The sequence below is a fragment of the Diceros bicornis genome, chromosome 35 (genome assembly GCF_020826845.1).
Source record: "Diceros bicornis minor isolate mBicDic1 chromosome 35, mDicBic1.mat.cur, whole genome shotgun sequence".
NCBI classification, from domain to species: Eukaryota; Metazoa; Chordata; class Mammalia; order Perissodactyla; family Rhinocerotidae; genus Diceros; species Diceros bicornis.
This window is the reverse complement of record NC_080774.1, coordinates 16,550,963-16,577,620: the sequence shown is the minus strand read 5'-3', so window position 1 is coordinate 16,577,620 and position 26,658 is coordinate 16,550,963. Positions and strand designations below refer to the sequence as shown.

The following is a 26,658-nucleotide window of genomic DNA, read 5'->3' as shown; positions in this document are numbered from 1 at the left end:
AAAAGAGACATGGCCCTTGCCTTTATGAAGTTTTCATTCTAGTGGGAGTGGCTGAAATAAGTTGTGTGACAAATGGTATGCAGGAAAAGTACAGATGGTTTGAAGCAGCAGCTCAATAGAAAAGAATTCTTTTGAACTGAAGGAAGTAAGAACATCTTTTTGTTTCTATGAGATAAGCACGGATGTCTCTTTTCAGAGGCAAGTACGTTCTCCTACTTAAAAAGCAAAGTATATACAAAAAAGCCAAGTTTATACCTCAAGGAGTATATGAAATATAAGTTCAAGAAATGGTCCTCAACATGTGGCGCTCTCAGAAAAGCTCTGGTATAATTGTTCAAAATATACTCACTTAGACCCTAATTTCAAAGACTGTGATTCAGTTAAGAATGGGTGGGGCCTAGGCATGCATCCATCTATCTGTCTGTCTGTCTATCTGTCCGTCCATCCATCCACCCATCTTGGTTCTACAGGAAATTATGATGCACTGAAGGTTGATATCAAGCACTGAGATTGTTTCAACAAGCTAAGATAAGCATGTGAATCTTCTCCTTTATAGTACTCAGTCATCTCTTCACCTTGGGAAGCTATGTTCTTACTCTAACCAAGTTCTCACTTTTCAAAAATTTTTTCAAAAGCCTTAAGGGCCAGTGCATAGTTATACAAGAAAATCAGTCCCATTACTTCATATCTGAGATGTTTCTAAAAAAGAGATTATCCCATTTCATCTTGCCATCTTATTCCTCCTACTTTGCTCTGAGTGACTTGTGAATTTGCTCTGAGTGACTTCTGAATGTTTCTGAATGTTGAATTTACCCCCAAAAAATGAAAATATACCACAACAGAGCAGTCCAAATAATGTGGCAAAACATAAAAACAGTGATCCAAAATTAAAATTCTGAGCACATTAGCAAAGGTGGTTTTCACTGAAATAAATGTACAGCCCCCCAAGTTGACCACTTTAAGGGAATAACTCATTTGGATATAGCCACTCTAGTATATTTGTTGAAAAAGTCACATTATAGTTATACTTTATACAGACTCAGTTTGGAGCATGTGGGAAAAGGAATGACAAGAGAGGGAATTCGACTCACGAGCATGAGAATTTTCTGCTCTATACTTTCTTCATATTGCTAAACTCCCCAAAATGAGAATGTTTTAGTCACTGTAGAAGCTTCAGACAGATGAAATACAGAAACAAATGCTAATTGCAATCCTAAAATTGTGATACTTGGTTTTACTGACTTCTTCCAAAATGAAAAAGATTGAGCAGAAGGCAACAGCAAGAATTCAGTAATCACAGTGTTACTGAGAGGCCAGATAAATTAGGCTATGTTCTAAAAGAACAGAGAGACTTAAAAATATTCAGCAAACAGCTGTTAGTGAACAGCCCAACCAAGCAACTAAAACAATCCAATCCACTTGCGGGGGGGGGGGGGGGGTGTTGAGGACAGGTGGTGCTGATCAGTCTATTCTGTCCTTATATTTCCTTGGACATGTGACAATTAGGACAATCCTAATTCACGTGTCCCAGCACTTTGAAAAAAAAATGAAGACTTTCCAACGAACATTCAGAATTTAGCCTTTTGTCTACACTGAGAAAAGAAAGGTTTCTCCTAGAATTATATTTTCAATTAAGTGCTAAATTAACCAGTAAACTCTAGGCAGAATATCAGGAAGTGTGGAGGTCAGGCTCTGCCCATACTATTCCTTGTTTCTCAGGGTTATATGGTATTTTAAAGTTAATATCTACACCTGAAACTAATATAATGTTATCCGGCAATTATACCTTAATAAAAAAAAAGTTAATATCAAAACTGTCTAGGTCATCAAAAAGAAGGAAAATCTAAGTAACTGTCACAGCAAAGAGGAGACTAAGAAGATATGAAAACTAAATGTAATGTGGTATCCTGGATGGGATCCTAGAACAGAAAAAGACATTAGGTAAAGGCTAAGGAAATCTGAATAAACTAAGGACTTTAGTTAATAATAATTGTATCAATATTGGTTCCCTAATTATGGCAAGCGTACCACATTAATGTAAGATGTTAATAACAGAGGAAACGGTGCAGGGCATATGGAAACTCTCTGCCATCTTTCAACTTTTCTGTAAATCTAAAACCATTCTAAAAAAATAAAGTTTATTTAAAACTCTGAAAACACAAAAGTTAATATCATTAGCCTACCTAAAATTGGTTGTTAAAAATATAGATTTCTGCAAAGAACCAAAAAGCAACACCATTCTCATAAATCCAGCATACAGTTCTGGAAAAATACAAAGAAAAAGCACTATTTTTTAAGTGGACTGAGCACTGAATGCATATAAGGACTTCTGGGTTTGTTTCCCTAAATCTACGAGTGACTCCCACTATGTAATCATTTTCATCTTACTTGTTCTGCCCTCTTCAAAAAATGGTACCAGAATCATGAGAATTGGCCTACGAAAGGGGGAAGAAAATGTAATTGAGGAAAAAGACTATCTCTGCAGTAAGAGATAACTCCCTCTTAGCTGGAATGGGAAAAAAGGGGATCCTGTACATTAAAAACAATAATTTTTAAAACTAAATAAATATTTAATCTCTAAAGAAAAAAAGTGTATAAATGCAAGTTATTGTCTTATTTCATATTCTGGGGAAAAAACTAAGGACCTGGCTGGATATAAGTTTTAAAAGCAAAAGGGCTAACTGTAGATGCAGAAGAAATAAATTTTTAAAAATGTGTTTAGAACTTTAAGCATATAAAAATCTGATTCAGTGAATGAATAAAATACAACACAGTCAATTTAAGGGTGGAAAAAAATGACCAAAACCTTACAGTCTTTCAAATTAAACTGAATCTTCACTTTAGCCCTCTTCATTTTAAGAGATGTATAGCTAACAAACTTCTGTGTTAACCTTTAAACCATTAAAGACTTTAAAGAGTGTGCCTCGAATGAGAAAGCAGTGTAAGATCAAGTACTTTATGTTTTAAACGATAAAACAAAATCTTGGGTTTGGCACACAGACCTGGAAAGATATTCAATATTAACTAATGAATAGGTAGAAATATAGATCTTGAAAATGGCTAATTGGTCCTGAAGTTAGACAGGTGCCAATTTTTTTTTTTTTTTTTTTGTGAGGAAGATCAGCCCTGAGCTAACATCTGCCAATCCTCCTCTTTTTGCTGAGGAGGACCAGCCCTGGGCCAACATCCGCGCCCATCTTCCTCCACTTTATATGGGATGCTGCCACAGCATGGCTTGACAAGCAGTATGTCGGTGTGCACCCGGGATCCGGGCCGGCGAACCCTGGGCCACCACAGCGGAGCTCGAGCACTTAACCACTTGCGCCACCGGGCCGGCCCCAGAAAGGTGCCAATTTTGTAGTAGTAAGGAAGCAGATAGGACTAAAACAAAACCAGTCTCATTATTTAATAGTCAAACCAACATTCTCTCAGACTCCACTCACGCATTTATCTTTCAAACCAACCTGTGAGAAAATGTGTTTGACTCCACTGGCTGACAGTTTGTGGAAAATTACAAACGCTTTTTAAAGTAAGGGCTGGTTCTCTACTCCTAAATGTTTAATTTAATTGAAAATATATCAGCGTGGCTGTGTTAAACTCGAGAAAGTATTTTGTCTAAACAGACATTCTAAAATCTAGGCTGCTTAAAAAATATATGGTGGGGGAGGGCTGGCCTCGTGGCTTAGCGGTTAAGTGCGGGAGCTCCGCTACTGGCGGCCCAGTTGGGATCCCGGGCCCGCACCCACGCACTGCTTCTCCCGCCATGCTGAGGCCGTGTCCCACATACAGCAACTAGAAGGATGTGCAGCTATGACATACAACTATCTACTGGGGCTTTGGGGAAAAATAAATAAATAAAAATTAAAAAAAAAAAATATGGTGGGGGAAATTCACTTGCAGGTATTAACTGAAATATCCCATTAATCAGGTTTGGCACTCTAATAATAACACTAAAAGAATTAACAAGGAGCTAATGACATTATCTTTGTAAGATATTTTTAAATGTATGTTTAAAAAAAACCTAAAAATTTTTTATGATAATTTTTAAATACACCTAGAAGAAATAGTATAACTGAATCCCCCCATCACTCAGCTTCAATAATGGTCAATACTTGACTTTTTAAAAATAACCTTTAAAAAATGTTAGTTTTTTAATTGTGGTAAAGTATACATAAAATTTACCATCTTAACCATTTTTAAGTGTACAGTTCAGTAGTGTTAAGTACCTTCACACTGTTGGGCAACAAACCTCCAGAAATCAAAAATAAACTTTTAACACCAGAGTTCATATGCTGACCTGTTGAGGTGTGAAGATTTAAAAAAATAAGAGTTTTAAACTATTTTATTATTGTCTATTAACTCAAGACAAAAAGTCAAAGGAAACTTACTTTTTAATAACAGAAACTTTCTTGTTATAGAATTTTGAAATCTTTTTCCTCTGTTGAAGAAATGTATAAAGGCTCCACATGGAACCCAGGATGTGTGTAATTGCATATTCAGGATTATTCTGACAGCTGTCACTAATCAAACTGACTGATATGATGTTCCTTTCAAGTTATGTGTCTCTTCAATCACGTCCCTCACTGAAGGAATTTAAATCACACGTATAAATCTCTGCAGTCGTACTTCTATATAGAGTCGTGTAATCGAATCTCTTTTTGAAAAAAAGATACCCTTTCATTTCAAGACCTCCACTTCAAATGAAAATTAAACAGTTCAATTCATTGGGTTGCTTTTTGGCAGTCTACCCATAGGTTTCACAAACCACTTTTCAAAGAGGTATCTCGGGAGTTCATCGACTGGCAGACCTAGTGAACAGGCCAACTGAACTACAGGGCACTCACTGGTTTCCTTTTTTCTCTCTGATTCACTTTTGATATGTTAGACTACAGACACACTTAACTCTTATTCTAGAAAAGTTTCTGAATCTACATTCTGACAGTTCAACCAGTAGCAGTGATATGGTACCAGACTAGGGTCAATTTCAGATGTCATTCAGGACTGTACTATTCTCTTGTAACTAAGAATAAAAAGAACTGTTTGCAACCAAACTGGGTAACAATAGTAAACGCACAGGCAGAAAAGGATAAGCTCGTCTCCACTGCCATACTCTCCTCTCCTTTTTAAAATCTCCCTAATTTTTAAATATGCGGCATTCCGTACTACTTTCAAGGCCCCTTCTAGTTAAGGGCAAGAGAACAAACAGGGATAGCTCCAAAAGACTTTGGTCCAGAGAATCAGCAGAAATCTTACAATACTTTAAAGGGTATTTATAATAATGAAGTAACATGGTTCTCATAGGTTGCATTTGGCCATCCAGTTGCATGTGTGAGGCCCAGAACACAGAAAAATACTGTTTAAATACACATGAATACTGGGGTCCAAATTAAATCCACTACCAATGGTCACATGCTGAGCCCAGGCTCGCCTGATTTCTGCAATGGAACCACATTTCCTAATCCCTGAGTATTTGAAGGGTACATAAAGCTCCTTTAGAGGCACTTGTTTCCCACAACTCTGAGCTCCCGGGAAGTTAAGACAAGGGCATCTGGAAGCCTTAACGCCAGAACTGGAAAGCTCCAGGCTAACACCCTGATTAGAGATTAACCACTCCAAAAACCGGGAGTGTATTTTAAATGCTTTCCGACGTTCTCATTTCTCTGCGTGCACACAGCACCTCAGTGCTGTATAAATTAGTCATACTGTAAGCTCTATTTTAGATGCTGTGTACAGTACATATATAGAACGGCCCACAGCGCTTGGAGGTGTGCATGGACCCATTTCCTGCGAGCAGGGTGAGAAAGTCAGGTGGGTTCAATGGATGCCTTGGTCTGATAATCCGAAACCCTCCATTCTACCCCCTTCCTAGGCGGTTTTCTGTGAGGGAGGGTGAGCAAAGAAGGAAGGGGTGGGGTGGGTGGCTCCCGAAGCTGCCCAGGGCCGGGCGGGGGGTGCCTGGGCTCCCTCTGCTTCCTACCCATCCCAGAAGGGACGTCCTCACCTCCAGCTTATCCGTCAGCTCCTTGTGCATCTGCTCGTACTGCCGGCTCATGTCCTGGTTCCTCTCGAGCAGCGCCTTGCCCAGCCGGGCCGCCAACACCAGATCCTTCTCCTTCTGCCGGATCACCGACAGCAGCTCGGGATCCTGGGCGGGGGGCGGCTGCGGTCCGGTCCCCTCGGCCGGAGGCCCGGGCTCGGCCTGAGGATGCTCCCCGGGGTCGGACGGCCGTTCCCCGGTCGCCAGCAGCGCCAGCTCCTCCTCTAACGCCAGTTCCAGCTCCCCGGGGCCCCCGGTGAAGGAGATGAGGGCGGCGGCGGCGGCGGCTGGACTCCCGACTGCGTCCGCGGCCGCGGCGGGCAGCTCCATGCAGCAGGCGCTGTCCGGCTCAGCGGGTGCTGAAGCGCGGCCGGCCAAGCCCAGGCAGAAGGCGGACATGGCCCGCGCGCGCGGAGCCCGCAGCGGTGCGGCCCGGCCGGCGCGCGCCAGGCTGCAGGGGGGAGGGGCCCCGCCGCGCTGCCCCGCGCCCCGCGCCTCGCCTCGCGCCGCGGCACGCGCCCCCCGGGGCCCCCGGAGCCCTGGGCGCGGCGCGCGCCGGCCGCCCCTCCCCCGCGCCGCGGCACGCGCCCCCGCCCCCGCTCAGCTGCTCGGCGCGCGCTGGGGAGGAGGAGGGGGTGGCAGAGGGAAGGCGGAGGAAGGGAAGGCTGAGGGGCCGCGAAGCGGGAGGAGAGGCGGCAAGGGGGAACGCCGCCGCCGGGTTTTTAGCCGCCCTGTTGCTGCTGCTGCTGCTGCCGCTGCCGCCGCCGGCCCGGCAGCGCCTCACGGGGCGGGCTGCGCTCCGCTGTCGGTGCGACGCTCGCTGCTGCTGCTGCCGGCGGCCGCTCTCTGCAGCCGCGCTCCATGTCCCTCGGCTCGGCGGCAGCCCCAGCGGCAGCAGCGGCGGCGGCGGCGGCTGCTGCTGCAAGCGCCGAGGCGGCGGCTCCACATCGCGCGCCGCGCAGCCCGGCGAGCTCCTTCCTGCCTCCCTCGGCTCCTCCCGTTCACCCGGCCGGCCGCACCCCGCCCCGGGCTTCCGGCCGCGCCCCCTCTCCCCGCCCCTTGCCGGCGCCTGACGCGCGCGGGCACCTGTTCGCCGCGCCCGCGCGGGATTCGCCGGCTCGCGGGTCTCCTCAGCGGCGCCCAGGTGGCGCCGGCGGCCTTAACCCCTGCGCTGCCTCAAGCCTGGCGGCGGCTGCGCGCGCACCGCCTGCGGAGGCGGCTGGCGCGTCCGTAACGGTCGGGCTGCTCCCCCCGGCGCGGCCACGCCCCCGGCCTCGCGCCCCCGGCGGGGTGTGGCCCCGCCCCCAGCACGAACACCTCGGAGCGCGGCCCCGCCCCCGGCCTCGTTCCCACCTTGGTGCACCGCCCCGCCTCCCGCCTCGTTCTCACCTCCGGGCGCGACCCCCCCCCCCGCCTCGCTCTCCTGTGCTGGGCGTTTCTCGGAGTCTGTTGCGGCTCAGTTTCGTCGTCGCCTTTTAGGTGGTCTCCAAGGGTACTGGGGACATTCCTCCAAGACGGGTGGCCAAGCCCCAAGAGAGACTCATAGTCATGGAATTTGGGTCTGGCCCCCACGAGAGCTAAGCAGTCAGGAGAGGGAGCCCTAGAGAGCAGTAGGAGAAGGGATGACTTCAGAAACCCGGCGTCTTAATGATGATGACTCAGGGATATGAGGGACCAGATGCCTCGGAGATCTACAGCCCCGAAAGAAAGAGGTTATGTTGAGAAATAACGGAAAAAACTGCTCACAGATGGAAATACGAAGCAAAGACTCTCCCTAATAATAACTTCCATTTATTAGGCAGTTAGTATGTACTATGTCTTGTGTTAAGTGCTTTATATGCATTAGCTTAGATAATCCTCACAAGAATCTTATAAAGTAAGTACTGTGACTCTCCCCATTTTACAGAGTAGGAAATTGGAGCCTCCAGAGATACAAGATCAGATCCAGGCAGGCTGACTCCAGGGTTCATGTAAATCGTTATCCTTACTTTCCTTACATATAAGTCTTGAGGAAGATAAATGGTAATTTGTGAGGGAGATGACCTGGGTGGATATCGAAGGTAGTTTCAGGAAAGCTTCCTGCAATGATCAAAAGATTGAAGAGCCTACTGGGTGATTCCTGTCAGTTCTTGCTTTGACCTCATTGGTGATGCTCTGTCTCCTATTTTCAGAAACAATCCCATCTGAAGCTAGAATTGCTCCCTAATTCTTTCCCTTTTCTTTTGGACAGCAACCTGCTTTTTAGTTAAATCATACCTTTATTCTTTTCATCACAGTGAGATGGAAATTTCAGGACACCAAGAGGCTGAAATGGGCCAAATGGTTTCTCATGGCTTTTATTCCTTATTAAATTCAGAACTTAAACAATATTCGGGTATATACATCACTTTCTACCCTCAGTCTGAAAGGTGAGAATTGGAAAGGGCTTGAGCCTCAGGGCTGGCTTCGTTTGCTTGTTGATTGGAAAGGAGACAGACCACGGAGGGGTTCCTACATCAATCTTAGAGCTAGATTTTGGAAGTTGACAGTGGTATCATTTCAGTCATGAACTGTTCTAACACTATATTATGCCCTCTTGAGCAGAAATTGTGGGCCCATGGTGAAATCCAATTGCAACTCTCTTTTGATTAGGAAAGGACAAGTTTCTCCCTAATCTATTTATAGAGACACATATCAAGAGCAAACAATTCCTAATCAAAAGGGATTTCAGCTATTTATTTTTCCTTGATGCAGACTTGCAGCCTGTCTTTCCTAAAAGATCTTTGGCTTGCCTTTGTTGAACTCAATGGTCCTACTCTATTAGATTTACCTTAGTTAGAATGAACTCTCCACAGTGCTAACTCTAGCTCCTGAAGATCCTTCCTCACAATGTTCCTGCCTAACCTGACTAGGAAGTGATTGTTTTCTACTGTAGGTTTGGCCCTAAGCGCTATCTTCCTGTGAATGGTCGAAGGAGACCAGTTCAAGTTTGGAGAACTATTTAGAATAGTGGTTCGTAACTTTTTGGTCTCAGAACCTCTTTATACTCTTAAAAATTATTGATGATCTCAAAAACCTTTAGTTTATATAGGTTTACATATTGATATTTAAAAATTAAAACAAAAATTTAAAATGCTTATAATAAACCTATTACATTTTAACACGATACATTTTAATGAAAAATAACTATATAATCCCAAGTAAAAAAAAATGAGTGAGAGGAGTGGCATTATTTTTCATTTTTGCAAATCTCCTTGATGATTGGCTTGATAGTAGAAAACTGGATTTTTGTATCTGTGTCTCCATTGAATGTGATATTTCATTTTGATTGAAACAAAATGATTGATGAAGAAAATCTGGTCTCACAAAGATGTAGTTGGGAAAAGGAGGAATTATTTTAATAGCCTTTTCAGATCATTGTGGATATTTTTCTTTGATATTACACCAAAATTTGACAAGTGATAGCTTCTTAAAGGTTAGTTGCAATGTGGAATCCAAAACTATATCAAGGAAATCCATTGATCTATCTTCCACTTTGAATGGATCTTGTACCTACATGTGATTGATTCTGTAACAGCATGTATTGGTCATTTGGAAAATATTTGTTCACTGAGTCGTGCAGATCTTCCAAATATTGTCACATGTAATTATACTATATATTGAAAAATCACTCTGATCTCATCAGAAAAGTAAGTATTAGCAAGCTATCAAGCTCATTGAGGTGGATATGAATTTTCCAAAATTCTTATTCCTACTTGAAAGCTCCAATTTTATCATTTGTAATAATATTGTCTGTTTTCCCTGAAGTGACAGACTTGCTTCATTAATTTTTGAGAAAATGTCTGTCAAATACCCAAATCTGAATACCATCGTTTGTCAGTCATTCATTCAAGGAAAAATGGTGTTCCATGAAAAACGTGGCTAGTTCAGCTCACAACTCAAATGATGGTACAAGTGCTTTATCTCAACACAACTATTGTAGTTAGATATGCAGCAGAAGTGCTTTATGGATACCTCTCATTTAATATAAGTACAGGATTTAATACAAGTACTGCTTCATCAGGGACGTTCTTAGGTGAAACTACATTTTTTCTTCCTGTGAGTACATGGTAGTGAAGAATAACATGTCTACCAGTACACTTGAGTACCACGGCCTTGATTCCTGCTAAGGTATCAGTAGTATTACCCGCCATTGCTTTTGCACCATCAGTGCAAATGTCAACACAGTGAAAAATGAAAATACTATTAGACAATTAGTATTATTATGTAATTAGTTTTACTATTATTAATAAAATTAGAATCACTATCATTGCAATTATTATGAAAATAATGTTTACTTCGTAGGCCCCCCTGAAAAGGTCTTTGGGACCTTCAGGAGTTGGTGAACCACACTTTGAGAACTGTTGATTTAGAGCCACTCAAGACTATTAGCTCAGTCTTGCACTAAGAAGAAAGAACAAGTTCTTGCATACAAGGAAATTAGTGCCAGGATTGAAAACTCATCAAAGCAAAGTTATGAAAACCCTCAGTCTTCTAAAACTTATTTAGTTTATTCTGCTTCACACTGGAACAAAGTAGGTAAAATATATTTAGCACTACATTCCTTAAATCCTTTATATGACATTTCATTTAATCCTCACAATAACTCTATAATGCTACTATGTAACACCAATATATACCACTACATGATACTAAGATGCTAGTATTTTAGGCCTGTATGACTCTAAAATGCTTGCTTTTAGTTACCATGCCTCACTTCACATTTTTATCATTCAGATATTCCTTTAAATATATTTGCATTAGTGTTACTTTTGGTACCTGGATATTCTGGTGAACTTGGGTATGACCCATCTTAACATATCATGGATGGATTTCCACGTAAGTGCTGTTACATTATTAAGGGCAAAACATGAAATTTTCTTTCTTAGAAATCCCAATATTTCCAAATATGACAACACTCATCGAATTTCCCCAAGTTGTTTATTTTTATTAACATCTTGATCTGCAAAGCTGGAAAGTGTAAAAGACAAAACATTTTCCAGAAAATTTGTTTTTGAAAAGTCGAGTGTTGAAGACACATGAGGAGCTGGCAAAACGTGATAAAGCAGTTCTACGCTTGGTATTTTCATTCAGCAATTACAAGTGTGTGTGCATTTTTTAAGTTATATATTTTATTTATGAACTAGTCGTGGGAACATAAAAGTCTCAAAAATGCCTCAAATGTTACCCAAAAGCTTTTTATGTTTTTTGGAGATGAATTGATTCAACATTTTGCAAAATGTGGTGTATTTACCCCTAGTGATTCTTAAGTTGATTTTTAAGGGAAAAAACATTAAGTTCAGTGGCTGGTGCTCACCAGCATCAGTCTTTAGCAGACACCTTGCCCTGCCTGGTGTGGGAATGTGCTTTCTCTGCTACCCATCATGATGCCCCAGCTTGCCCTGCTGTCACCCCTTCCCAGCCCCACCTAAATTGCCGCAACTCCTCCCATTTCTAGGTGCTCACCTTGACAGCTCCCTCACTCATTCCCCCTCACCCCCCTCCCACCCCTCGCTGGGGCCTTTACTTCCACCCCACACTCCCTTTTACCTTTTCTCAGATCACCTTTCTGCCTGAATTTCCACCTCCACCCTCCTTATTTCCCCACCCTGCCAAGCTTTTTGTTTCTCTCGGCCTGGCGCTCTTTACTTAGTCAAAGCCTCATCTCCCTGGTTCCCTCTCCCCCAGATCCAGTCCCTTCCCATCACCATCCCTGCCCAACTTTTCTCTTCCAGGTGAGAGTTCGCCTCTCCCAAGGATTAGCTTAACACCCCAGGTCTTAGCTGCATTTTTACCTCTGCTCATTATTTCCTGACTATTCAGGAAATACTTTGGAGTTTTCAGCTCCAGACTCATGTTTCAGCTCCTTCTCATCAGGCATTTCCAGATTTTGCCCTTACTGATTAAGAGCATGGACTCTGGAGCCAGACTCCCTGGGCTGGAATCCCAGTGCTGCCACTTATCAGTTGGGTCATCTTAGACGTGTATGCCTCAGTATCCTCATTCATAAAATGAGGATAATAGTAGTACTTACCTAATAAGGTCATTATTAAGCCCAAAAGATTTCATATATGTAAAGCACTTAAAATGGTGCCTGGCACATGGTAGGTACAATATGGGTGTTTGATAAATAAATAAATATGTAAAATAACTGAGCACAGATCTCTCCCTCTGACACCATGATCTTTCCTAACTTTTACGTCTGTCTTCTTCTGTCTTATATGCCTGTTTCCTTTCAAAATAAATGTATTAAGTTAAAAAATGAGTCAACTCAAATAAAAATAATAAAAAAGAATATAGGTGGCTTTGGGTACGGCAAAATCATGGTGATGGTATGCAAATGACTAAAGTTGGAGTATAGTGGAGTTATTGAGAGTGATGATCTGGGGTTTCTGGGTTACATCTGGCACTAGCCAACTGTGTACATTTGAGCAAGGCATTCAATGTGCTTGGGCTTTGGTTTCATCATCTGTATGCTAAGAGGTTGGGCTGGATGATCATCCTTCATCTTCTAAACCAGTGGTTCTCAACTGGGGGTGCTTTTGACCCCTGGGGACATTGAGCAATATTTGGAGACATTTTTGCTGGTCACAACTGGAATTGGGGGATGCTACTGGCATCTAGTGGGAAGAGATCAGAGATGCTGCTTAACGTTCCACAATGCACAGGGCAGCCTCCCACAACAAGACTTATCTGTCCCTAAATGTCAATATTGCCGGGGTTGAGAAACTCTCATCTAAAACAACAGGCTTCTACAATTTGACCATGGGATTTGTTGCCTGAGAAAGATACAAATGGGCTATACACAAGAAAGGCTATGATGAGAGCCCAAGGGTGCTTTGGGCTGCTTTTAGAATTCCCATCAGGAAACCAGCCCATAATAGAGCCATACTACTTAGGCAAACAAATAAATAAACAACAACAACAACAACAAATCCTTGTGTTTGGGGCTGAATTGCTCCCAACATTGACTAAATTGCTCCCTACTCTCCTCCTCCCTCTTCTAATGATTTGCTGTCTCCATTGCCCAAGCTCATCAGAAAATGACTGCTTTATGCTCTAGAGTTGGCTATTTGTGGTTCTTCCAATGCCCACATCTAGAAAGATTTGTGATTTAATTATCTGTGTTCACATTTCCCTGCTTCTTTTCAATGATTTTGGCCCTAAACACACTGCTGATGTGTTTTGCTACATATTATCATTCAACTGAAGCTATTTATAGACATTTCCTAGTTTTATTTCATTTCAAGAATTTGCCAAACTTTTGTTATGTCTTGTTCTTTCTGCATCACATTCTGGTTTAATCTGTTGGCAGGCAAGTTATTTATACCTATTGATACTGCTCATGCTAACACTGTTTCTTAAGTGAATCCCCCCATTTTTCCCTTTATTTTCATCAGTTTCAGAGTAAATTGATTATAGAAATAGTATATCATCCAGTTGCCAGGACAACTGAAAACTTTTGCTGGTGGCTTGGTAAAATGCCTTTAATCTATTTTTCATAGTTTGTGTTATCATTGCTACTACTATCCTTTTTGTTCTTAGTAAAAAGCCTTTATGTGATTCTTGGTGTCTTCCTGTGGTCAGAGGAATTGTCATTTTCTGAAGAGTCAAGATTTAATTGCATGTCCTGCAGAATGTAGCTATGTTTATGGCTGGGGTGTATATGCAGATGCGAGATGTGTAGGCATGTTAAGTGTTCTGGGAAGATAGTTGGAGTAATGCACCAGCTAATATTGGTGTTTAATTTATAATTGACAGGAACTGGGAGAAATAAGTTTTTATTGGTGATTAAATATTTTTATAGGTGAATTAAATTTTTAAATTCCCCAGTTAAAAGGAAATCCAGTGAATTGTATAGTTATCAAGGCAGTTGGCTAGTAAGTATGTATTGAGTAACCATGAAAAGTTGGTATGGGTTTGGTATTAACATTATACAAGACTTTTTTTTTTTTTTTTTGCTGAGGAAGATTCACCCTGAGCTAACATCTGTTGCCAGTCTTCCTCTTTTTGCTTGAGGAAGATTTGCCCTGAGCTAACATCCATGCCAGTCTTTCTCTATTTTGTATGTGGGTCACCGCCACAGCATGGGCACCGACGACTGGTGTAGATCCATGCCTGGGAACCGAACTCAGGCTACTGAAGTGGAGCACACCGAACTTAACCACTAGGCCATGAGGCTGGCCCCCTCATAAGAGACTTTTAGGATTTGTGAAAACATAATCCCTATCCTCGAGAATTCTATCACTGCTTGTGTAAGAGAGTGTGTTCAAAATGGGTGAACATGATGTAATCTATGCAGAAATAGAAGTATAATGATGTACACCTGAAATTTATACAATGTTGTAATGTTACTGCAATAAACAAAAAATTAAAAAAAAAATGGGCATTCACCCAGTCTCATGTGGCTTGTCTATAGCTCACATCAAAGGAAATATAATATAGTGGATAAGAATATGGTTTCTAGGTTAAGATCCAGTTTCAAGTTGAGGGTCCCCCAGTTACGAGCTGAATAACCCTGGGCAAGTTAGATAAACTCTCTGACTACCAGGCATTGTGTAAATAAATAATTTTATCCACTAATGTGTTCTTAAGGCCTAGCACAGTGCCTAGTATATAGTAGGAACTGGACACGTTTTTATTATGAATGAATAATGTATATAAAGCAGTTAGCACATTGCCTAGCACATAGTCAGTGCTCACTCAATAAGATATTTAAAAAAACACTTTGATCTCAGAATGCCAAATTTGTTACATATTAACATGGTCTGTATGGTTTGTATTAACCTCTTAATTTATTCAGAACATTCATCATATAGAAGCTGTGGTGTTGGATATTATGTAGGGAAACAAAGATGTCTCCGCTATAATACTCGCTCTCAAAAGGTTTACAATTTAGGGGCCCGCCTGGTGGCATAGTGGTTAAGTGCACGTGCTCCGCTGCGGTGGCCCCGGGGTTCGCAGGTTCAGATCCCGGGCATGCACCGACGCACGGCTTGTCAAGCCATGCTGTGGTGGCATCCCATATAAAGTAGAGGAAGATGGGAATGCAGGTTAGCCCAGGGCCAATCTTCCTCAGCAAAAAGAGGAGGATTGGCATCGGATGTTAGCTCAGGGTTGATCCTCCTCACAAAAACAAACAAACAAACAAAAAGTTTACATTTAGTAAAGGATAGAAAACATGAGCGGAAATAACTATAAGTAGTATTGAATTATATTAAACACCTTATAAACACCTTATAAGTTATGTTATGCATTTTTTGGAATTCAAAGAAGGGAGATATAGATGCAGTGGCATAAAACTAAAAGTCAGTGTGATTTTTATTATCACTATAAGCTGGCAATTCTAAACAACGTCAGCAACATACTCTCACCTCCCTCCTTGGTATGCCACTGACAATATTTGACAAAATTGATCAAAGAACACTTCATGAAGTTGGCCCTTAAGGGACATAGGGGATTCCATGGGCAAAGATGGAAGGCAAGGCAAGTAGAGGGAACAGCTTCTCCAAAAACACAGTGGCCAGGAAGTTGTATTGGGAGAACAGCAAAGGAGGGGGAGAATATGTTGTAAAGATAAAGGTAGGTTGGCATTGGCTTGCAGAAGAAAAGATGCTGTTTATTGAGTGCCTACTATGGGTGGCCAAAGGATTCGCTTACACGACCTTGCTTAAACCTTACAACAACCCTTCCAAATGCATATTATTACCCCCATTTTGTAGGTGAGGCAACTGAGGTTCTGAGAGGTTAAGGATCTTGCCCCCAAATCCAGCAACTAGTGAAGGGCAGAGTTGGGATTTGAACAGAGGTGAGATTGCTTATAAAACCCTTGGTCTTGCCATCTATCAAGCCTTGAATGCTAAGCCAAAGGCAACAGGGAGCCATTGGAGATTTCAAAACCAGGAAATGATCTGAGTAGAGCTGTATACTTCAGGAAGATTAATCTTGTGCTGGTGTTAAGGATGAGCTCAAGGTGGGTGTTGGGAATCAGGGAGGCCAGTTATGATGCTGCTAGAAGAATCTAGAGGGAAGGTATTCTGGAAATGGAAAAAAGATGTCAGAGAGATTGTAAAGAAAGAATTGCTGGATTTGGAGACTGACTGGATATTAGGAAGTGGGAGTGAGGAAAAAGGGGATGCAGAGATGCCTCTGAGGTTGCTAACCTCAGAGTGGTTGGCGCTATCACCAGAATGATGGTGCTATCACCAGAAATAGGAAAGCAGGAAAAAGAGAGATAATCACACAATTAAGCCCTTTGATTTGGCTATGGCTAAGGACATCTGGCCTATACAGGGAAATAAGACAAGCATGTAATCAGTATAAATATAGCAATTATAAGAGTGAGTTGTTGATGAGATCTTGGTCAGGAATTGTATCAATGGGGTTGAAAATGAAAAGTTGTTTCTCATTTGGAAGAAAGCTTCCTAAAGGAAACTACAATGGATGGAGGATGAGGGCTAGAATACTTGACAGAAGGGGACAGGTTGTTTTCTGTGTTTGGAAAAGCATTGGTGAAGGCCTGGTGGTAGGAAACAGAGAGCTAACCGTGGCTCCACGCCTGTGGGAATGGAAGCTTCTCTCTATTGGGCCGGTGCGACTACAGGTGGAGTGATCATTCTTCCGTCTTCCCTGAGTCCCATCTGCAGCAAAGTGAGTTGAGCTTCTTTTCCTGACAGCCCACTCCACCCACTCACTCCCAATCTAATAAAGGAAGGGAATCAGGAGAGAAGCAGGCCTTCCTGATGGGTTTAGAAATAATTGCACAGAAGAAAGCTCTATGCATGTTTTATTATATATTTGCATTTATAAAAAATCGAGAATTTGCAAAGGCTTATATTCAAGAAGACATATGAAATTACCCAATTAAAAGAAGAGAAGATGGCAAGGACTTTTTAAATTGAATTGAAGAAAAACCAAGCAATACGTCAAATGTATAAATTTGCATTTCCCAGGGGTCTCAATGAAGTGATTCAGCTTTTTTTAGTAAGTGGGTCAGAAAACTGCTAATCCTGTAATGATTCTGTTTAACTGCACTCAGCTGGTAGATTTGTTTCTTGTGGATCTGAAAAACAAGTATGTTAAGATTGTGAAAGTTGATGTCAATTCGATATCAAATGGCTTTGCTTATCAGCCGTGAATATGTATTTATTTTCTTGATTGAAAGTCTGTCCTTTTGATTGACAAGTAGTGACAATATTGTTTGTGGCTTTATCCTGAAATGCTATGTTCTATGTTGCACAACTCTCTGGTATGGCTGCTACAGTGACACCATGTAATAGGGAGTCTCAAACAGAATGAAATTCAACAGGACATACTGTTGCACTACATGAGGACAAGTATAGGAGCTGATGTATTAGTTTTATGGAAACAGAGCTCAGGTTTAAAAACACAAGCCATGAGTTAGCATGGGAGAGCTTTTTTTTTTTCAGTTTTGGTAAAATACACGTACATCAAATTTATTATTTTAACCATATTTAACCATACAGTTCAGTGGCATTAAGTAAATTCACATTGTTGTGCTACCATCACCACCATTCATCCACAGAACTCTTTACATTTTGCAAAACCAAAACTCTGTACCCGTTAAATGATAACTCCGCATCTCTTTTCTGCCTCCAATCCCTGGCAACCACCATTGTACTTTCTGTCTCTATGAATTTGACTATTCTAGGTACCTGATATAAGTGGAATCATACGGTATTTGTCCTTTTTTGACTGGCTTCTTTCGTTTAGCATAATGTTCTCAAGGTTCATCCATGTAGTAGTATATACCAGCATTTCCTTCCTTTTTAAGACTGAATAATATGCCATTGTATTATACACCACATTTTGTTTATCCATTCATCAGTTGATAGACACTTGGGTTGCTTCCACCTTTTGGCTATTGTGAATAATGCTGCTGTGAACATCAGTGTGCAAATATTTCTTCAAGACCCTGCTTTTGATTCTTTGAGTATACCCAGAAATGGAATTCCTGGATCATATGGTAATTCTATTTTTAAAATTTTGAGGACTCTCCATATTGTTTCCCATAGCGATAGGAGAGCTATTTATAAGTCATCTGACATTGAGATGCATTTATTCATTCATTCCTTCACTCTCATTCTTTCAATACACATTTCTGGGGTCTTGCCTTGTGTAATGACTATGCTAGGCTCTGTGGAGTATATAAATAAGACTAATTTGGTAGTACAAAAGAGATCTATAAAATAAATATACAACACATCAGAATAGAGAGATACAGTCACTCCTAAGCCAGAGCAAGGCTTGAATTCAGGGGTTCAACATAATTTTTAAAAATTTTGTCTATCAGAAGAAAAGATGGTCAATCTAGGAACCTAGACAAAGGAGCATCACAGAGGTAGATATTAGGAGTCCTATTAAAACATGGCTTAGCAATGGACTTCTAGTAGTAGACTCATTGGTAAGACTATCCCAAGAAGGGCAGAGTGTGTCAGAAAATTAAGCTGAGGAACACTTTTTTAGTTCATTCATCTAATTCTCTTTGTTCTAATTATATGCTCCTTAACGTGTGTTCTGATTGCAATTTGGCTTCTTTGCCTACAAAGGGAGAATGCTTTTTAGTCATGCCAACCTCAGCATTATGGTCTTTGAGAGTTTAAATTTCTCACCATAAATTAATAATTTGGCATCCTGGTTTTGAACATGGGACTTAGTAAGCTCTAATTAATCTGAGTCCAATTCTAAAATATTTTGCCATTCTTGATGTGCTGGAAAAACCAGATTTCTAAGCCTTTGAGACCATAGACCAGAGCCAGGCCATAGATGTCTCTGAGCCTCAGTTCCTTATCTGAAAATGGAGATTAAAAACAGTGCTTATCTTATAGAGTTGTTGTAATGATTAAATAAATAAATTCATGTAAAGTGTTTAGAACAGTTCCTCATACATAATAAACACTCTATAAGTATTGAATCTTATTATTAATGTGAAATTACCTTATGAGGTTTCTTGGTAGACAAAGTCTAACCTCACAGAGCACATATGCTTCTTTTCTATTGGAATCTGCATAACTCTTATTCTCAAAACGCAAGCAAATGAAGGATTTATCTTTGGTTGCCTTACCTCTTCTTTTGGTGCCCTTTCCTCTACTTCCAAGCACCATACACCCTCAGGATTTTCTACTATGGCGAGACAAAGCCAGCACCCTCGCAGGCAGGCGAAGCTCTGCCCTTCACATAACCCAGCTTGCAAGTTCCTAGGAACTGGCAGGGTGACTGTAGCGAGTAGGAGAGATTTATTGACACCAGTGAAGGCATGACTAATAATGGCTATGAATTACGTATATGTACATTTTAACCTTCCTGGAAATTTATTGCCAACATCCAAAGGAATGCTCTCAAATTGGAGAATTCAATTGACTGAGATTGGCCAAGAGGGAAAAAACTTGGGGGGTCATATGGGGCCCATTTGGTGCCCCCTCTCAGGTCTATTGTTTTCTTTACTGTCCCTTTCAAGAATTCTGGTCCCGTTAACTGTAGTTAACTGCTCTGTAGTTCATAAAAGAACTGCTCTGTAGTTTCATAAAACAAGGGGTTTTATGAGATTTGCAGGACTCTGGATGAGATGAGGGAAATTCTTGGGCTAAATTAGGGGTTTCAGGTGTGGGTGAACTGCTGCATAGTAAGTATAAGATAGTTTGGGGGTGGGGGCAGTAGAGTAACATGAGATGGAGCTGATCTGAGCCTAGGACTGACTGTTTCTTTTGGAGCAAACTAGGCTGGTCTAGGGGACCTGAAGCAAGCCACCGATCACTTTGCCACTTCTAATTATGAGTCAATATGTGACACCAAAACTAGAGGGTGGTTCAGAGAATCTCAAAATATGATTAAACAGTTGGTAAATACAACTTACAAAGAAAATGTGAGTGAATAGAATTATTTAACCTGAGATAAGTAATAACACACCCTACGTTATTTTACTGAAGGATGGTTATATTATTCAGGCTCTCCAGAGAAACAGAACCAATAGGATAAATAGATTGGAGGAGATTTATTATAGGAATTGGCTCTCTTGGTTATGGAGGCTGCGACATCCCATGATCTGCTGTCTGCAAGCTGGAGAACCAGGAAAGCTGCTGGTGTAATTCAGTGCAAGTCCAAAGGCCCAAGAATAGGGCAGCTGCTGATTAATTCCCCTTCAAAGTCTGAAGGCCTGAGAACCAGGAGCGCCGATGTCTGAGGGAAAGGAGAAGATGGATGTCCTAGCTCAAACAAAAAAAGCAAATATGCCCTTCCTCTGCCATTTTCTTCTTTTCAGGCCCTTAAAGGATTGGGCGATGCCCACCTGCATTGGTGAGGGTGATCATCTTTATCAGTCTACCGATTCAATTCTAATCTCTTCCAGAAACACCTTCACAGACAAACCCAGAAATAATGTTTCGCCAGCTATCCTGGCAGCCCTTAGTCCAGTCAAGTTGACATAGAAAATTAACCATTACAGTGGTAATCAATTACCCTCTAATTGAACTGAGGACTTTAATTAAATATCAAAGAAAACTTTCTGAAAATGCTGGCTGCCAGACTCTGGAATCATTTACTAAGTTTACAGACTCTGGACTGCTTTAAAAAATTGGGGTGCTGTTAGAATGGCTATAATCACCAAGACAAAAAACAACAAATGCTGGAGAGGCTGTGGAGAAACGGGAACCCTAATTCACTGCTGGTGGGAATGCAAACTGCTGCAGCCTCTATGGAAATCAGTATGGAGATTCCTCAAAAAATTAAAAATAGAAATACCTTATGATCCCAGCTATCCCACTACTGGGTGTCTACCCAATGAACCTGAAATCAACAATCCAAAGAGACTTATGCACTTCTATGTTCATTGCAGCGTTATTCACTATAGCCAAGAAGTGGAAGCAACCCAAGTGTCCCTCAACTGATGAGTGGATAAAGAAGATGTGGTATATATATACAATGGAATACTACTCAGCCATAAAAAAAGACAAAATCATCCCATTTGTAACAACATGGATGGACCTGGAGGGTATTATGTTAAGTGAAATAAGCCAGAAATAGAAAGACAAACACCACATGATTTCACTCATAAGTGGACGATAAACCAACACACAGACAGAGAGAACTCTTTGGTGGTTATGAGGGGCAAGGAGGGTGGAGGGTGGGCACAAGGGGTGAAGAGATGCATTTATATGGTGACTGACAAACAACAATGCACAACAAAAATTTCACAATAAAGAAAAAAATTGGGTTGGTGGGCTAGGATGTAGTTGATATAAGATGGCTTGGGTGTGGCCTTGGTGAACATCCAAATATGAATGAATGGTACACAAATGAGCTTTTCATTAGTCTCTTATGCCCTATCATTCTATTATAATTAACCATAGAAACAGAAATTAGTCTGTGTTAACCTAAGCTCATGCACTATATTGGTCATTTATGTCAACATGTAGTAGCAACATTCTCAGAAAGTTCTTGCCTTTAATTTAAGACTTAGGTTAGTATGGTAAGTGGGCTTTTTTGAGATGTCTAAAAACAGACCAGGATGGTTTGTTTCAGCTGTGGGAAATTTTGAAAGTGAAAAGTGAAGGATACAATTTTATATCAAAGACAGCTGCAACTTCCATGATAAAAATTACTTTTCTTTTCACACAAATGGAATTTGACATTAAAGCTAAATTAAGTCTCTACGACTTAAGTCGGGTTATGGAAGCTAATTAGACTCTTGTGTAATAGATATTCAAAATTAGGTATGACCACAAACTGTTACTCTTAGAAATAAACCCTTGACCATTTCTTAGGGGTGGGAAAACTTTTGTGTGTTGAAGCCACCTGGAGAAGAGTGAAAATGTCATTGTTTACCCAGGTTTGGGCCACCAACCTTACTTACCTTCCATTCACTTTTCCTTTGAAGTTCTGAGTAAGTAGGACTCTCTTCTGGGTAGGTGCAAATATAGGAGCCAGAGGAGAAAGAGCAGAAAAATTAAATGAGGAAATTGAGCAGGGTGTCAGATCAGAACCAGCTGTCTCAGTAAGCCAGCAAGCTTTTACAGGATCAAACTCAAACCTATATTTTTCAACTTGGCTTTTCTCTTTTCTTGCTTTTGGTACTTCCTGTGTTTACTGGTGAAGCTTCTTTTGAAAATTATAGATGATCTAATCTTTGCTAAAGGGAATAAGGGAAAGGGGGTTTTAAATTTGTCCATGTTTCAGCCAATTAAAGGGAGAACTGTGGAGCAAGTCAGAGATGTGCTGGGTTTTTTGTTTTGTATTATGTTTTGCCAATTTCTTTTTCTTGTTGAAATGAACATCAAGCAAGTCATTTAAGGTATAGAGTCATTGTACAAAACTGAGAATGTATACAGTATCACGTACAACTGCTCTCATAAAAATGGGAATGTCCCAGGAGGATAAAGTTACCAATTTTAGTTATCCTACAGTTCACTAAAACTTGAACCACACCAGTGTAGCCTTTAGGGTTGACTGATCTTTTCGGAAAACATTCTTGTGAGTGTCTAGCATCGTCATCTAGTATTATTTCAAATGATGATTAAAAGTGAGTCTTTTGTGTTAGGAAGTTTTTTCTGTTATTTATTTCTTAAGCCTCTTTTCCAACTACTGTGGCCCAGTTCTGCTTATTTTAGGAAGCATGCATACAATTTTGCCATTAATGTATTCAGTATCAATTACCACTTGCACACAGCTCTGTGTGGGTGAGTTGCAGAGTTGAGAAATTCCTTACGAAAATGAATTCGGAATTTTAAGTTTCCTTTGATCGCTTTCCCATTTCAGCTGGCTACCTGGGGTGAAGAAAAGCTCGAAACTCATCTGATGCTGCTTTTAACTTTGGGTTTAAGTCATGCAGATTGGATTTAACTTTAATAAAAACAGAAGAAATAAATCCTGAAGTGTACATGTTCGTCCAAATTTATAGGTCCTAGACAAGAAGCCTGAGTTGTTTTTAAAAATGCATAAAAAATGCACTTTGCATTCTTGCTGTTTGAAATCTCAGGTATTGCTTAGCTTAAGTCTAAACCAGGCCAACAAAATGATGTACGAGTAGATTCTTGGCAAAATTTTCTTCAACTCCACCCAGGCTCCTCTCCCTTCTTAGGCCCTGCTTTTCCCTCATCATCACCAAGATGCCCTCGTCAGCTTCAGCATGTTGCCATGAGCTGGCCCCTTGCCTGCCTCTTAGCCTTATTTTCTTTCATCACATTGCCTATTTCTCAAAGTCCTGTTTGTGATTAACTAACCTTGGCAGTTAGGATAACAAAAGGCAAAGCAGTTCAAGCAGCATGTGGGAAATTTTACAGATGGTTTCTTTCCCTTCGGTGGAAAAAACCAGAAACTATTGGATGGCGTATATTGGCTCACAATTAATCATGAGCCACGTTTGATATCCATGAACCTGACCCTACCAGAGTGTTCTGACTTACAAGATCTGCCTCCCTAAGAAGGTAGTAGGTAGTGCATCCTTGCCTCTGTCTGGGCCTAGAAGGAATTAAGCCAATGAGAGAGAAACCCATCTTAGATAAACACATCCTAGATCTGGCTTTGTATCCAAAAGAATTAAAAGCAGGGTCTTGAAGAGATATTTGTATATCCATGTTCATAGCAGCATTATTCACAATAGCCAAAAGGCGGAAGCAACCCAAGTGTCCATTGGTGGATGAATGGATGAACAAAATGTGGTCTATCTACACAATGGAGTATTATTCAGCCTTACACGGGAAGGAAATTTTGACATGTGCTACAATATGAATGAACCTTGAGGACATTATGCTAAGTGAAAGAAACCAGTCTCAAAAAGACAACTGCTGTATGATTCCACTTGTATGAGGTACCTAGAGTAGTCAAATTCCTAGAGAGAGAAAGTAGAATGGTGGTTGCCAGTGGCTGGGGAGAAGGGATAATGAAGAGTTGTTTAATGACTGGCTATAGAGTTTCAGTCTTGCAAGATGGAAAAGTTCTAGAGATTGGTTGTGCAACACTGTGAATACACTTAACAAGACTGAGCTAAATTATACTAAATACTAAAAATGGTTAAGATGGTAAATTTTATGTTATGTGTATTTTACCACAATTTTCAAAAAATCCTGGACAAGGAGTCAGTGAGAAGCAACTCTGATGACCAGTTTGAGACTGTGACAGGGAGAGACAAGCACCGGGTCTTGGACATAGATGGGGCTATTGTGGTTGGTGCCACCCCCTCCCCCCTTCAGGACTGAAGGACATTTGCTCCATCTCCCAGGAGTGCTGCGGGCTGACATATCCCGGTTACCAGCCTTTTGTGGGAATTGTCCTCTGCTGAAGAAAAACATCTCACCCCGCATCACACCCACTTCCCTGGGGCAGCCTGCATCCAGTGAGTGGTCAATGCAAGGGCAAAAAAAGGCCCAGTCACTCCTCTCGCCCCAGTTGGGGACAGCTCTGAAGGGCAAGCCCAGCTTCAGAGCTCCCTATGGGGTCAGCTGAAATCTCGCGACTGGACCACAACTTCTCCCTCTGTCCAATCTTGCTTCCTTTGCTTCCTCCACAGGTGTTGATGCTGAGAGCCCTCTGTAATAAACACCCTGTATGCTAAGCTCTAGCGATGAGGGTCTGAATCATATCACCAGCTAAGACACCAAAGCCAGCAGAGGTGGTAGCTGAGGCTGAGGTGGATCCAGAATGGGTAGCAAAAGAGGGAGAGGATGAGTATCAACTGGAGCCTTGAGACCAACTGTAGGGGCCAGGACTGTGGCTCATCCAACTAATCCCTTCCTCTGAGTTCTCCCTTCGGTAGAGAGGCCCACGGAGCCATGGAGGAGCTGGTTCCTGAGAGTACGTGGAGATGTGTGTCCAAGCAGAAGAGCAAAAGGTGGACTCCAACAGACACAGAGATGTGCCATTCAGATCGCTCTTCAAGGAAGGACTTGCTGCCCAGCTGTGAGGAGTGCAGTCGGCAAACGGCCTGCACCTGTCAGCTCCTTCAGGGTTGGCCTCACCTAGGATCCTGTCCTTCCTAGGGCTAAAAGGATGAGGACATATAAAGAGATGCCTATTTTGGCCCACGAGCTTCCTGCCAGGTTGACCTGATGTTTGCGTCCCTGCAAAATTCATATGTTGAAACCTAATCCCCAATGTGATAGTATTTGGAGGTAGGGCTCCCTTGTCCTTTCCACCATGCAAAGTTACAGCAAGAAAACAGCTGTCCATGAACCAGGAAGTGGGCTTTTACCAGACGCTGAATCTGCCACTGCCTTGATTTTGGACTTCCCAGCCTCCGGAACTGCAAGAAATAAATTTCTTGTGTTTATAAGACACCCAGTCTATGGCATTTTGTTATAGCAGCCCAAATGGACTAAGACGTGGGTTGACCAAGGTTCTGTTAGGCTTGCATTGCAGATTGACTTCTGCCTCTTCCCATTCTTTACACGTCTTGCCCCCTAAAACTCCTTCTCAGTGTTTGCTTCCAGATAACCTGACCCACTACACAGAACTGATACTTTTAGCTGATATTCTTAACCTATCTCACGGTCTACCACACTGTAGGTCCTGGCTAATTGTTAGTGGAATAAATAAATCAAATTCAACAATATTTATTAACTACTATGTAAAAGGCATTATTATCCTGGTCACGCAAAAAGAATAAGAAATTCTGTCTATAATGGGGCTTATTGTCCAATGCCCTCATAGCTTGCACAATGGGCCCATGAACAAAGTGACCATGGTGGCAGGGATGGAGATCAGGTATAGGCCCAATAACACCATGGAGCTCCCAAGGATGCTCCGGCTATGCCATTGCTGAATATTCAATTGTTAGCAGCAGAAATCAATATGGCACCAATCTTCATGGGAATTAGGCACAGCCACCAGGTAGCATGTCCAAGACATCAGTCAGACCCTTCCCACTTTGGAGAAGTTAGAAATTCATTCTTTTAAGTTATTATGTACTCCAGATATGGGTTTGCCTCCCTTTTCAAGTGCCTCTACTAGCGCTATCATCTGGTGGCCTGCAGATGTCATGTAATGACATATCCAACACAACCTTGGGTAACAAGGAACTCATTTTACAGGAATGGACTTATGAAAATGGGCATATAACCACAGGCTTCACTGCTCTTACCAAGTACCCCATCACCCAGAAATAGCTGGTCTGATAGAATGATGAGATGGCCAGTTATATTAACTGTTTCTTTTGACAGCTGGGGCCTTGCTTACCCTGGAGAGACTGCCTCTCCCAGGACTAGCCAATTCGTAGAGATAGTAAAGGACCTGCCTGTGAGTGCCTTTCATGTGTAAACCAACCAATGCAGAGCTCATACCCCCTTTACCTACTCTATCGTTCTCTTATACTCTGGGCCACTATCCGCCTGCCCTAATCATCCCAGGGCCAGGTACCACACACCTAGAGACAGTCCCTACACTCCAGAGCCTGCTGAAATTATTCAAACTAGCCCATCCAAAGCCTGCTTACCCAGCCTCACCCATTCCTTCCTGTGGCAACCACAATAAAGACTCTTGCTCACATTTCCTCTCTGCTCCCTCTGCCTCCTGACTGACCCTGTTGCTTCCCCATGTGGCCCCGTGTGGCATGGTGTGCCCCCTCCTCTTGGGCACTGTGAGTAGCAAACTCTCTT

General features: G+C 41.8%; 1 protein-coding gene across 5 annotated transcripts in view; it reads right to left on the bottom strand.

The window, feature by feature from the left end:
• Window positions 1-6,479, bottom strand: part of BICDL1 (BICD family like cargo adaptor 1) — a 93,395-nt gene extending 86,916 nt beyond the window's left edge. The window contains exon 1 of one of the 5 annotated variants that reach the window (XM_058531545.1): window positions 6,002-6,479. In XM_058531545.1, coding sequence (XP_058387528.1) covers window positions 6,002-6,436 — 435 coding nt within the window. In that variant the 5' untranslated portion in view covers window positions 6,437-6,479. The remainder of the gene's footprint in view (window positions 1-6,001) is intronic. The other 4 variants (XM_058531542.1, XM_058531544.1, XM_058531543.1 and 1 more) reach the window with 4 other exon arrangements.
• Between the last annotated feature and the right edge of the window lie 20,179 nt (window positions 6,480-26,658).